This window comes from Eleutherodactylus coqui, chromosome 8 (assembly GCF_035609145.1).
Source record: "Eleutherodactylus coqui strain aEleCoq1 chromosome 8, aEleCoq1.hap1, whole genome shotgun sequence".
NCBI lineage: Eukaryota > Metazoa > Chordata > Amphibia > Anura > Eleutherodactylidae > Eleutherodactylus > Eleutherodactylus coqui.
In genome coordinates this window covers 86,828,793-86,842,988 of record NC_089844.1, presented here as the reverse complement: position 1 = coordinate 86,842,988, position 14,196 = coordinate 86,828,793, and the positions used below count along the sequence as shown (strand labels likewise).

Genomic DNA, 14,196 nt, shown 5'->3' with positions numbered 1-14,196 from the left:
AAGACTGGCAATAATGCCACCCCACACAGTGGCTAAGAATAACGCCGCACTGCAATCTAGCAATAATGCTGCCCAGCGGCTAAGCAAAAAATGCTGCCTAGCGGCTAGCAATAATGCCGCCCACCGGCTACCAACAATGCCACCCAGCGGCTAAGCCTAATGCCACACCGTGGCTAGCAACAATGCCGCACTGAGGCCAGCAGTAATGCCGCACAGCGGCTAGACATATAGCCACATAGTGGCTAGCAATAACTGGCAAAAATGCAGCACAGTGACCAGCAACTACGCCGCCGGCTAGCAATAATATTGCACAGCGGTCCGCAATAGTGCCGCACAGCGGCCCGAAATAGTACTGCCAGTGGCTAGCCAAGGCAGCCACCAGCAATAACGCCGCTTGGCGGCCAGCAATAACTACCGCATGGTGAACCGAACTAATGTTGCACCGCGTCTAACGCCCACAGTGCTAACAGTGACCTAAGCCTAGCAATGCAGGCCATAATATAAAGCGACGCAGTGGCCAGCTACCCACCGAAAAAAACAGCAAGCAGCAGGCCCCTATCCACCGTACTTCCCTGCCTCCTGGCAAACAGGTCGCACGTGGGCACGTCGGTCCCAGAGTAGGACGCACACACCACCCTCAGAGCCTGGCCCGGGCGCCCATAGAGACCTAAAGTGAGACCCTGCACCGGCCTCCCAGAGAGGTAAAGACCGCACTACAGAGAAGGGGGCCGCGCACCTCAACACTGAGGGGCTACCATCACTGTGCTGATGGGGAGGGGGGGGGGGAGGCGAGGTGTGGAGAGACTACGGTGGATACTTGCCTTCTGCCGAGATAGAATGGCTCCTCAACTCCATCAGAGCTCTCCCCCACCATCGCCTGCCCTTGCATGGGGATGCGGACTGCCCAGAAGAAGAAAGAGGGGCTCTATGCCTGGCGGGTCACATGCAGGTGTACCTAGATGTTCCTCCTTTTCTTCTGAGGGGACCGGGTAGACAACAAAAGGTTGATTCCATTCTGTTCACCCTCCTCGGTTAGGTTCATAGGGAGAGTCCTGCCTCCCTGTTAGCCCTGGTAGTCCATCTGGAAAAATCACCCCTTATGGGGGAGACCGTCCTCCTCCTACAGACAGTAATCTAAAAAGTGAATTAGCTGGATGCCTGCAGGAGGAATATAGCTAGTGGGAGCAGTTAACATTTTTTGTGCTTAGTGTCGCCTCCTAGTTGCAGTAGCTATACCCAACGTCAAAGCTGTGTCCCCCAATGATACAGACGAGAAATACAGTTGTGTTGGGGGTTGAAACCACAAAACATAATAATCAGCATATTATAATTTAGTAATAAAGAGAATGTTTTCATGTTATTTTGCCAAACATAGCCATTTGTAAAACATGATGTGCACATTATAGCCAATTCTGTACTATATGGCACTAATCAAGCATAATCCATGTGCACATTCATGAGCTGCAAATTTCTAGGCATCTTAAGAGGTTTTCTGGGCAAATACTATTGATGATTAGAGATGAGCGAGCGTACTCGGATAAGCACTACTCGCTCGAGTAATTGGCTTTATCCGAGTATCGCTGTGCTCGGGGCTAAAGATTCGGGCGCCGCTGCGGCTGACAGGTGAGTCGCAGCGGGGAGCAGGGGAGAGCGGGCGGGAGAGAGGGAGAGAAAGATCTCCCCTCCGTTCCTCCCCGCTCTCCCCTGCAGCTCCCCGCTCCGTGCCGGCACCCGAATCTTTAGCCCCGAGCACAGCGATACTCGGATAAAGCAAATTACTCGAGCGAGTAGTGCTTATCCGAGTACGCTCGCTCATCTCTATTGATGATCTATTCTCAGGACTTTGGTCTTTGAAAACCTCTTTAAGGCCGGCTTCATACAAGCATAAGCGTATTGGCGGAATGTTCATTGCATTTTTGCGCGTGATTCAGCATATTTTATTACAGTTGCGCATGCAAGAAAACTCGCATCGATGCTCTCGGCCATTGAAATGGCTAATTAGTTTAATGAGTTCAAGATGTGTTCTTTTCTGCGCATTTGCACTGGAAATGGAGCATGCCTTTTATTTTTCTGTGTGTGCAGGAAAATGGGTTCTATTTTCAGCGTATTGTGTGCGCAAATACGTCCGCCTGAATCCGGTCTAAATGTCAAAAATAGCAAGAAATGAAAAAGCAGCTAAATGCCAAATTTCTAGACAAACTTTTTACCTTAGGTCTCTTTTGTCTTGCAATATTCTGTATGCTAGTCATAGCATTCAAAGAATCTATATTTGCCAATTCAGTGCCATTGCTGGCGCAATAAAGTTCAGCTTCCTTGTAGCTAAGTTCAGGATGTGATATGAACCAGTATTCGCCATCTTCAATGATATTAGGGGCGCCCATTCTTTTTCTCCAATCTAAAACAACCAAAGACAAAATGAAAGAGTAAAGACAGATAAAAAATGATGAAAGACACACAAAACTGTGCTAGTATTGGAAAAAGGGTTTGGTGCTGGCTGGTAAAGTTACTACAGGCTTAGGAATAATTGGATTATAATTACCTGCTTCATACCACACTGGGGTTTTCAGTGGTGCACCTAGAAAAAGTAAAATAATACATATATGAGATGATGAATTCTATGAAATAAATGTCACCAACATCTAAAAGAAACTATATCTTATCTTGCAGGGATCATGAGCTACTATGTATATTATAGTCAAGAGCTGCATTCATAATTCTGCTAACTGTTACTAAAAAACCTGCTGACAAACCATTAAGCGAAGCTCTTCTAATGTATTCTGTGCTGCATTGTGTGATACAGTGTCAGGCATGTCAGATTACCGTACAGTGCTAAATGGAAGGACTACACTTTGCTAAACACAATTCATGCTAGTCTGAGACACCAATTTAACCATAAAGGGCCCATTTTTCATTGCCGTGTTCCCAGAGCCATAACGCTTTAATTTTTCTCTTGACATGGCCATAAAAGGGCTTGTATTTTGCAGGACAAGTTGCACTTTCCTGCTCCATTGATTGTATCAAAAAGCCTTTCTGACCCCACTTAAAACAATGGGAAATGTGAGCACACGCCCAAAGATAGGACATGCCGTAATTTTATGCCCACACTGCGTTGCAGGAAATAAACCCGAACGCTCATGTGTATGTGTGCGTCTCGCAAGGTACAAATCTCGCGCAAGATTCTCGGCCATGTAAAACAGACCTAACAAATTCTGCAATTCTGGCATATTCGTTTTTACGATGTTCACTGTGCAATATAATTGTTATCCGCGACTTCGTGGAATTTGCATTTTTCATCAAATCTGTGTTTTGCTGTATATTGAAATGTAAGGGCTTGGTGAGCTGGGCAGTTTTTGTTGTGCATTTAGTTATGTGAAACAAACGCAAAACGAATGCGTTAAAAATTTGCGCAACCGAAATGGGCGTCGTGTTGTGCCAGGAGAAGATCGCACTCTTGTGCCACAGCTGTGACAGATGTAGCAGAGGATTTCTTCATTTCGGCGGGGAGTGGCCTTGTAACTGGACACTGTAACAATGCTGTCACAGTGTTCAGTGACAAGGGGACTACCCGCGGAGATGAAGAATTCCCTTGCCACAGCTGTCACAGCTGTGGCACAACAGCGCAATCTTCTCCTATTGCTTTCAATGGGGCCGGTGCTTCTGCAGCCCCATTAAAAGCAATGGGATAACGGCAAGCCCCCCAGGCATTTTCAGAGAAGGGCATGAAATATAAGCCCTTCCCTGAAAATCATCCCTAGCATGTGTAAAAAAATAAAAAATATATACTCACCTCTCCGTCGCTTTTGGGGCTCAGGCGCGTCTAGCTGCTTGGTTCCCCTGAACTGCTCTGAAGTTCTTTCAGCAGGCGGACATTGCTGAAAGGGCTGTGTCTGATTGGCTGACCACTCAGCCAATCACAGGCAGCGCTCAGCCATTCATATAATTCAATGATCTTCTCTATTCTCAATGGGGTCGGCGCTGCTGCCACCGGCCCCATTGACCACAAGGTGAAACCCTAGGATGTGACAGCATCCAGGGATTTCACATCCACGGAATCCACTGCTACAGCTGTCACAGCCGCAGCAGGGAATAGCGATGGCACCGCACTTTATGTGCAAATTGTGTTGCGTTTTGCAATTCGGTATCCTATTTTTTACCTACACGAATTTTTTGCGCATGACATTTTTTACCATTGAAAAGCATTGGCTCTAATAGATGTGAAATGCGAAAGCAAAAAACATGCAGAACATCTCCTGACAGGGTAAGATTCCTTTCAGTAGAAATTTCCGTCTGGTCTTAACTAGAAAGTGTGCTATAAAGGAAAACCTTACATATCCCAGGCACAAACCAGACCAAGGAATTCTCTATCAGTAGACCAAGGAAATTTCTGGGTAACTCTGAATATACTAGTTTGGTTGACTCTTTAATTAAACGGCTTTGGCTACACCATTTGCATTACAGGGTAGCCTCTGACTATTGACAGAGCCGTAATATTTATTCTGACTAAATTGGAGCTAATTGCTCTTCATGAAATACAGCATCCCTCACTATTGAGCATTGTTGGGATCAACCACTGGGGAGCAAAAAATTTTTAATGTTTTTTGTGTGTCCCTCGGAAACTTGTATTCCAAGTTCCCTTTTAAAGCAATATCTAATAAAAGTTATATTTTAGTTTTTTTCTCGAACCCTACAGTGATTAGTCTATGGGCAACACAGATTTTCTTTAAAATCTCAATCCCTGTTACTTTGTCTTTCGCTCAAGTTTTAATCAGGGTACTTAGTTATTTTCACCATGTTTTTTTTATTATTTCTTCTTATAGCTTGCACTGTGCAGCTTGAAGAATGTATTAACTTTTTTACAAACTTTTTTACAACTTTCATTACAAACATGGCAATACCAAATTTGCGATGATTATTCTCTTTTTTACATAGTAAGGGGAAAAAACCTGGGTTTTGACTTTTTTTATTTTATTGTTTTATATTTTTGTCAATTTATTATTTTTTTTTTTAACCCTCTTACATTTGTCCTATTTTGTAACTTGAATGTCACAACTAGAGATGAGCGAACGTACTCGTTTAGGGTGTTTTTGCACTCAAGCACCGCTTTTTCCGAGTAACTGACTACTCGGACGAAAAGGTTCGGGGGGCACCGGTGGGCGGCGTGGTGGAGCGGGGGGTAGCAGTGGGGAGCTCTCTCTCTACCCCCCCACTCCCCTCTGCAACTCTGCAATCCCCCGCTCACCCCTGGCGCCTCCCGAATCTTTTCGCCCGAGTAGTCGGTTACTCTTAAAAAGCGGTGCTCGAGTGCAAAAACGCCCTAAACGAGTAAGTTTGCTCATCTCTAGTCACAACATTTGATAATACTTCAGTATTGCAGTGTATAATATGCTCCTATGAGGCTCTGGTTGGGCCACATAAGCCACCGTGGATGGCAGACCAGGAGGCCATCTTCAAGGGCTGCAATAGCAACCTATTGGGACCCCGTGATGACATTGCATGTTGTGGTAACATTGACTGTGGCATGTTAAATGACGGGAATCGACAGTTTCTTCGTTCCCCGATGTTAGAGCTGGAACCAGGCTTTCCTACCGGCATTGGAGACCGGTGTCAGTATTCTGATGCAGTGATGTAAAAAGGCTCATTCATCAGAATAAAGCATCTTAATGACTGCCGTAAAACGTTGCAGGGACGGTCGTTAATAGGTTAAAAATACTTTGTTCAGTGTATGTAAATTACTGTGCAATTAAACTAAAGGCCCATTAAGACACGATTACTGCTCAAAATTCGCTCAAAAGCCGTCATTTGAGCGATAATCATTGTGTCTAACTGCACTGACATCATGCAGTTTTCGTTAAGCCATCGCTAATCTTATAGCACGCTGAAAGATTAGGGATCAGTTATCAGGAATTCACAGCGGGATACAGCTGATACTATTGTTTCAGCTGTATCCCGCTCCCTGAACACAGGCTGGGTATGAAAAACACAACGGTCCAGCTGTGTTCTCCATACCCTGCTCGGCTGTATAACAGCTGAGCACTCCGAGCAGAGAACAGCTGGATGCAGAAGACAAGCGGCCCCACTTGTCTTCTGCATACCCCGCTCAGAGCGCTCAGCTGTATAACAGCTGGGCGCTCCGAGCAGAGAACAGCTGGATGAAGAGGACAAACTTGTCTTCTGCATACCCCGCTTGGAGCGTTCAGCTGTATAACAGATGAGTGCTCTGAGCAGAGAACAGCTGGATACAGAAGAGAAGCGGCCCCGCTTGTCTTCTGCAATCCCCGCTCAGAGTGCAAGGCGATCACTCCACATTTGAGCGATCACCTTGCGCTGAATGCACACAACGATTATCACTCAAGAGACATCTTTTGAGCAATAATCATTGTGTCTAAATGGGCCTTCAGTGAACTTTGCCTTCTGTACAAAATTGATGGGCAATGAAGGGGATTCAGCATTTGGACCACCAATCTGATATTGATTGATTATGTTCTGGATTTTGTACAGCTGGAAAACCCGCTGTGGCTGCAATCATGTGGTGGATCTCAGGAAAGCCGGCTAAGAGAGACATTCATTTATATACAGGATGCACTTTAAATTAGCTCCTTAAAAGGGGTTTTCCCATGACTTAAAAATGTTTCACTTTCGGTTCGGATGAATTGGTGAATAAATTTACAAAGGTCCTTTTTCTTTTGGAGATTACTTGCTATTAACTGCATCCTTATGTAGTTCATAATATGCATTGAAGCATCAGTTATAGGGGAACAGAGCCTTCCATGATGATATCAGTCATTGGCAGAGCTGATCTGAGTCTACTGAAAACCAATAGCTCTGCCATGCTGGGGGGGCACTTGTTGATTATATGATTGCCAGGTCCAATAGAGACAGCAGCATCACCACTGTCTCCATTCACTCACTGAGCTCTGCAGGGCATCTGATCTGCTCCCGATAAGACTGCTGGAGCAGGTGCTGTAACCCAGCAATGTACTGTACATTTACAATGGCTCAGGAGTAAAGCCCATGTTCAGGTATGGCGTTTGGTCATAATGTGCAAGCCCGATAGAAGAATTCAGCTGAAAGCTTACCCTTAGGAAGCTGGCACACCCAGTCGTGCCGTGCCTCACAGTGGAATGGCCTTATTGTATAATTAACTTTAGGAAGTATCAAGTCCATAAGCCCCATCCAGTATAATGGTTTTGGTAGATTTATCTGTAGGTTTTAAAAGCAAAAAATAGTTTTAAAAAAAGGTGAAATTCAAACAGAAGTAGAAAAAACACTTTAAATTAACTTTAAGGAGAGGTGATGAAGCTGCATATGGAGGATGAAGCCTATGTCTACAGAGCATTCTACTGCTAGAAATATCTTTTGTCTTTATCTGACAAGCAAAGCCCCCTAAATAAGCTATCGTCAAGGAGCTTCCAAATAAACAGGGGTCTCCAAGTCAAACAAAACTTTAAGGAGAACTTGTCAGGCCATATAAAGACTCATGACCTAAAGTTATAGGCTGATAGGACAGGGGCGAAGAGTCTGGGAATGTGATCTCAAACTCCCCTGCCTCCCTGTTCCCTCACTGTCCACACATGAAGCTGCTGCTGAGTTCATTGATTGGACTCATCTGTTCATTCCATGCCCACAGTGTCCATAATGAGAGAATAGTGTACACAAGCAGGCAATGAAGAGGAGGCGTCTTGTCCTATGAACCTATAACTTTAGGTTACTGCTACTCTTGTAGATAAAGTGACACTCTGGTGAAATATCTTTTTCAATCATACTATGTTTAATAGCATTTATCCCATTTATCTGTCCACTGGGTAGTCCTTGTGTTCGGCACTAGAATTTGTCACTTCTGATTAGGGCGGGTTATCTGCATATAGGCAGGTCCCTTTCCTGGGTAAAAGGTCTATAGGGACAGTGTTTCCCTTGTGCCTGTTTTCTTTATTGTTTACAATTGTTTTGTGTGCACTTGCGATCTGCTTGTTCACAGCCAGTGAGTCTTTCAGGTTTTTGGATCCAGCCCGACCATGATTGGACGGGAAAGTGGTATTTTACTATTGGTGCTATTTGGTTTCTGCTGGCAGAATCGATTGCTCTGGAAGTTTCCCTACACCAGTGATTCAATGCGAATGGCACGTCTGTCTCCTGAGATCTGTGGTTCTACAGTTACTCTGGAGTTCTCCTGCTCAGGTGTCAGTGATTGTGGCGGCTGGGCGTGTGTATGTCTCCATACAGCCAATCGCTACAGGTCAGTACACATAAGAGCTGTCTTCCGAGGTAGGGGTGTGTTCAGCTTTCTCTGTTCTCCTTCTGTCTCTGTGTGGTGTGAGCAGGTTCTATGTGTGGTGTCTGCAAGAAAGGTTTGTGTCTTATGGTTTTATTTGGTTATGTCACTGGACTCCTGGTTAGTATAGGGACTAGCGGTATAGCCAAGAGCCTTCAAGTGGCCCGCTAGCTTCCTTATTTTGGCCAAAATGTCAACAAATACCTGGCCTTTATAGCATTAACATCTGCTACTAGTGTTTGCTTATTAGCCGCTGGTGTGATTTTGGCGGTGTGTTTTCTTATTCTGTCCAGTTGTCCCTGTCAGTGGTGCATGTGTTCCAATGGGCAGCAAAGGCCCAGATCCGAAGACCGCTGGGCCGCCCTTTACAAGGTAGGTTCTTGGTCATCTTCCTTTGTAGAAGATAGAGAGAGGTGTTAATCGGTAGTTGTTTCACCTGATGTTCCCTATCCTTGGTAATGTTCATGTGGGCCCAGTGCTCACTTGCCCACACGAACGTAACAGTGAGTCAAAGACTACTGAACATGTGACTAAAGATCAATATCTCATAAAGAACTTTGAACTTATGTCCGCCTTTCCTATCATGGTCTGCTCCCATATACAAAGGAGCTGCGTTCCATTAAGTTTTGAAAGTCTATGAAAGGAGAAAGTTTCTGCTGCGCTCTAGTGGAACTTTGGCTGTTTAGACTCATAGTTTATATGTAATGTTTGTCACAAACTGTCCAACCCAACAGGAGAATCAGGGTCAATGCATGCGGCCTACAAATACACTGCTCATGCATGGCAACCCACCTCAAATGCAGCACAGTCCCGGAGAGAATAGTCTTCTTCTTGAAAATCACTCAGCATCACAGAGGAAATCTTTGGAAGAAAGATATTATGTTGTGAAAATGCATTCGTGAACTAATGGTTTTTTCAAGAAAGCAAAAATTAAAGTGAAGTCACACCTGAGCGGTTCTGAAGGTTACACTACAGAAAGATCTACTACCTTATACTATTGTATTATGGGATATATATTTTTAGCACTTGGAAAGTTCTGATGATAATTTGCAGAATTACTGGAAATTTTATTTTATATTTAAGCCACTAATTAGGCTGAAATGTAATACATCACAGGTGAGAAAAATATTAGTGCATAAGAAATTTACTTACTGGACGGCCATCACTCCATTCCCAGTTTCCCAGATTTCTTTTATTTAACCCTAGCCAGATCCATCGTGTATTACTGGTACTATTGGAAAAAAAAACAAAAGTCTTGTAGCATGTGTCAACCAATAAAATCTGTTAATATTAAGGAGAAAATAATAGTTGGCATCTAACTAGTTGCTATTCATAACTTTTTTGTATATGGCTTGTTATAGGAAACCCCATAGTTCATTTTGCATAAAGTACTGCACATGCTTTAAAAAAATGACAAACCGCCAAGCGTCTTCAGGAAATATGATAGTTATTTTCCTTACAGAGTTGTGAGGTGGAATTTTTTTCTTTTTTTGTCAGGAGAATTTGCTTCACTGCAGGGAAAATGTAGTTGTACATTAGGCAGCCATACAAGAAATGGTCTCCTGTGTAGTACAATTATGAGCTGGTCCTGGGCTTTAAACCCGCACCTTTGTAAATGTACGGAATGGGTTTAAAGCTCCTGCAATTTAACAGGAACAGGTCAGGTGCTCGGCTGTCACAGACCACTGGGGCCCCTGAAGAGAAGACAGAAAGGGTTTATAGCTGCTTCTGTCTTCTCTTTTGCAGACTACATAGTGCTCAGTAAGCGCTACGTAGTAAATAGGTGAAGCAGGAGCACCATTCCCTCTATCAGACCCGATGATCCCGTGATTGTCAATGGCCCAAGCATGGCAGATCTGCTGGGTCTCAGCAGATGCAGTTCAGCTCTGCCAATGACTAATGTCACTATAGAGGAAGGTTTTCACCTGTGACTGGGGATTCTATGGATGCTGCTTCTATGAATGCCCCAGCTACAGTGCAAAACTGTGACATAAGAAAAACATGACATTGTGAATATCCCCCAGAGGTCTGATATGACATAATGGAAAACATAAATGTTAAAAAAATAAAATAAAATAAATAAAATATATATATATATACACAATATATACATCCCTACACACAACAATAAGGCCACTCTAACGTTTTTTTTGCATGGTGTTTTGAACGCACCTCATCACCAATCACAATGATGGGCTGCGTTAAAAAACGCTGTCATATGCAGTAACCTGTATCTGAAAACAGCTGTAAAATCGCAGTGTTTTGCCGACGCTGTGTGAGAGTGGCCTAAGTAAAAAAAATGATAGAATAAAATACAAATATGTATTAAAAAAAAAAGAGAGAGAAACCCATCAACTACGCCAAAATAAACTGTCGCTACATCTGCCCTGTAATGGGGAACCATCCCTGTACTTTATTTTAGTGTAAGTGTGCAAATCAAACTTGTCTGTTAGGCCTTAGTCACACGGGCGTTTTTTCCCGCGATTTGCGGATCGCATGACGGATGCGCATCCGCAAATCGCGTGACCGGGGCCGAAAAATCGCCCGAAAATACTGCTCCTAGCCGCGTTTCAACAGAAACGGGCCGGAGCTGTCCAGCGCATTGAATTCAATGGAGCCGGCAATACAGCCGGCTCCATTGAAAGGAATGCGCTGCGGGCGATCGCGGGATGAATTGTCGGGAAGGGCTTAAATATATAAGCCCTTCCCTGCAATTCATCCAGAAATGTGTAAAAATAAAAAATATATATATACTCACCTTATCCTGGCAGACGGTGTTCAGCCGCGGCCGGTGGCAGTTCTCCTGAACTGCTCTCTCTAGGATTCAGCAGCCGGGGATTTAAAATCCCCGCCTGCTGAATGAGCTGCCTCTGATTGGTCAAAGCCTGACCAATCAGAGGCAGCTCTCACTCACACCCATTCAAGAATTCATGAATAGGTGTGAGTGAGAGCTGCCCCTGATTGGTCCCTGCGCTGAGCCAATCAGAGGCAGCTCTCACTCACACCCATTCATGAATGGGTGTGAGTGAGAGCTGCCTTTGATTGGTCAGGCTGTGACCAATCAGAGGCAGCTCATTCAGCAGGCGGGGATTTTAAATCCCCAGCTGCTGAATCCTAGAGAGAGCAGTTCAGTGGAACTGCCGCCGGCCGCGGCTGAACTCCGTCTGCTGGGACAAGGTGAGTATATATATATATTTTTTTTTTACAAATTTCTGGATGAATTGCAGGGAAGGGCTTATATATTTAAGCCCTTCCCGACAATTCATCCCGCGATCACCAGCAGCCCATTGCTTTCAATGGAGCCGGCTGTATTGCCGGCTCCATTGAATTCAATGGGCTAACATCGTTCTTCTCTGCCACAGCTGTTACAGCTGTGGCAGAGAAGAATGATTTGTCTGGTATATGTTCTCAATGGGGTCGGCGCTGCTGCCGCCGCCCCCATTGAGCGCATATAGAGAAGAGAACAGGAATCGCAGATCGCAGATAGGTGCGATCTGCGATTTCTGTTCTATAATTTATCGGACGAGCACATAAAAAGCGCTCATGTGTCCGATACTATTGCAAAGCAATGGTTTTATAAAATCGCCGGAAGCATGCGCATGCGCAAATCGCGCGGAAAAAAATCGCCCGTCTAACTGAGCCCTTAGTGTGTATGTGTGTGGGTGCTTCTCATGCTCCGTCCCTAATCTCATGCTGGTGACGTCATCGCAGATCCTACAGCATGAAACATGCAGAGCATGACAGCAGCAGTGTGCTCTGAGGACCTTTGATGATGTCACCGTCATGTGATCAGACAATGAATGAAACAAAGGAAATTAAAGAAAGTTTCTGTTAATAAAGGTATTAAAAAACATCCCTACATGTCACGAATAAAAAAAAAGCTGCAAAAATAATTTTGACCCCAGGAGAAAAAAAGAAAAGGCCGGGTCGTTAAATCTCCACATGAATAAAATTGCTAAAGTGAGTTTGGTCCTTTACGACTAAAACACTCTTGTCATTAAGAGGTTAAATAGGGTAAATCCTTCTACTCAAAATGGCTTAACATTTAAGGGCTCGTTCACACAAGGAAATTTGCGCAGCTAAATTACACAGGCAAAAAAATCTCGACTATTAGAACCAGAAGGAATTTTAGCCGTGCCAAAAAAAAAAATCACAGCAAAAAAAAAATAGGACATCAGCGACTGAAATCCAGCAACTCGAATTTTCTGTTGCGCAAAAATATAGCTCTTGATCTATTTTTGGTATGCAAAACGCAGGAATATCCATAGACTCCTATGGGAGCTGGGAAAAAAGGGGGAGAGGGAGGAAGTTTAGCTGGGTCCAAGGCTCGGAAAACAATACAAATGCCTGTATTTAACACATTAGAAATCATTAGGCGGATTTCTACCGCCCGAGGAAATTCAAGACAGCATTTTTTCTGCAACACGCCGCTCCAGATCGTGTGAATGGGCGATTTGAACGCTAATAAAGCTTGGGACTCAAGAAAAATCATCCATTCACATGATTTTTAGCGGCGTTAGCAACGATTTCCTTGCGTACAGAATTTTTGCGCAATTAGTTCCCTCAGGTGAACGAGCCCTAATAGTGGAATAGAGAAAAACAAAACTAATTTTCCAGGTGAAATATTTAATGGGTAAAATAGCATACCGTAATAAAGATTTTAGAAATAAATACAAGTTGTCCTTGTCTTGTGTATGTGAAAAACTGACAAGATGGGCGCCGAACTCTTCACAAAATCCCTCAGCTTCTTCCCAAGTCCTTTGCTTCAGAAGTCTCTCTATATGAAACAGCTATAAAAAGGAAAAATATAATGTTCACAAAATAAACCATGAAAAAAATACAAGAAATGAATGGATTTTTTTTTCTCAAATGTGATTGGTCGAATTGTTGCAAAATTTTGATTACTCCCCTACACTGTTCTCCAATCAGCAAACTATTAGCATGTACAATGTACTTATCCATATTGTGCTGAGCTTGCATATTTATTTCAATGGGACAATAGAAGTAAGCCACTGACAGACATCTCTGACATTTGCTTATTTCCTGCAAAAGCAAAGTGTTGGGCAATAAGGATGCACCTACATATATAGGGTGGCCCAAAAAAACTAAACTTTCAACTGCAGAGCAAGACATTCTCTAATATTTTCCCTTTTGATAAACCTTTATTTGGGGTAGTTTCAGGTTCTTATGTCTATGACAAGGTTGCGCTCAAAAACCATGAATTTTTACACTATTTACTAAGGATGAAAAAGAAAAACAACTGTTGTTTCAAGTCGTAGAGGCAAATTCCAAGGCTGTTCCAGCACAGATTACCAAGAAGTCTGCTGCCCTCCCCTCAAGCACTGACTGACAAGGATTTGTGTTGACATTTTGACTATTTTCATATATTTGGAGGTATTTTTGTAGGAACAGTACAAATGTGTAGATTGTCAGGACAAATGCCATTGTCAATACTTAACCCTTTCGAATCCCAATTTGTATTATGGTTTTCCTAGGGGGCTTCCTCTTTTTCTGCTGTTATACAATGGCGCTTTATGCTGGCTAAAGCCAGTACTGCATGAGGTGATACGTTGGATAGGCTCCGACAGCAGAGAGGCTGGCAATATACAGTAAGAGAACCCCGACGGACGTCTTTTAACATTGGAGCTGTACAGCCTTAATGTTGCAGCCGTTCTGAGGTTCCCACCTTGCTTTCAGGCCAGATCAGGGTTTAGCAGCATTCCTACCTCTCCTGGAGCTGAGAGGTGTGGTGGTTGCAAGATTAATGTCAGTCAGCACCTGGTGCTCCTATTTAACCAGTGCTAACTGTGACTCATGTGCTGGTCAATCACTTCAGTTCTATGTTGGACAGCGACGGAGCACCACAGTGTGGTGGAAGCTCTTCATTTTAAGCTAAGTTCTTTGCTGTTTGGTTTTGTTTCTCTTTT

At 43.8% G+C, this 14,196-nt stretch overlaps 1 protein-coding gene across 2 annotated transcripts in view; it reads right to left on the bottom strand.

The window, feature by feature from the left end:
* Positions 1–14,196, bottom strand: part of LY75 (lymphocyte antigen 75) — a 100,047-nt gene that overhangs the window by 38,739 nt on the left and 47,112 nt on the right. For both annotated transcript variants that reach the window (XM_066575958.1, XM_066575959.1), the window contains 6 exons: positions 12,917–13,059; positions 9,422–9,500; positions 9,062–9,130; positions 7,077–7,200; positions 2,540–2,575; positions 2,208–2,395 (listed from right to left, as the gene is read on the bottom strand). In XM_066575958.1, coding sequence (XP_066432055.1) covers positions 2,208–2,395; positions 2,540–2,575; positions 7,077–7,200; positions 9,062–9,130; positions 9,422–9,500; positions 12,917–13,059 — 639 coding nt within the window. The remainder of the gene's footprint in view (positions 1–2,207; positions 2,396–2,539; positions 2,576–7,076; positions 7,201–9,061; positions 9,131–9,421; positions 9,501–12,916; positions 13,060–14,196) is intronic.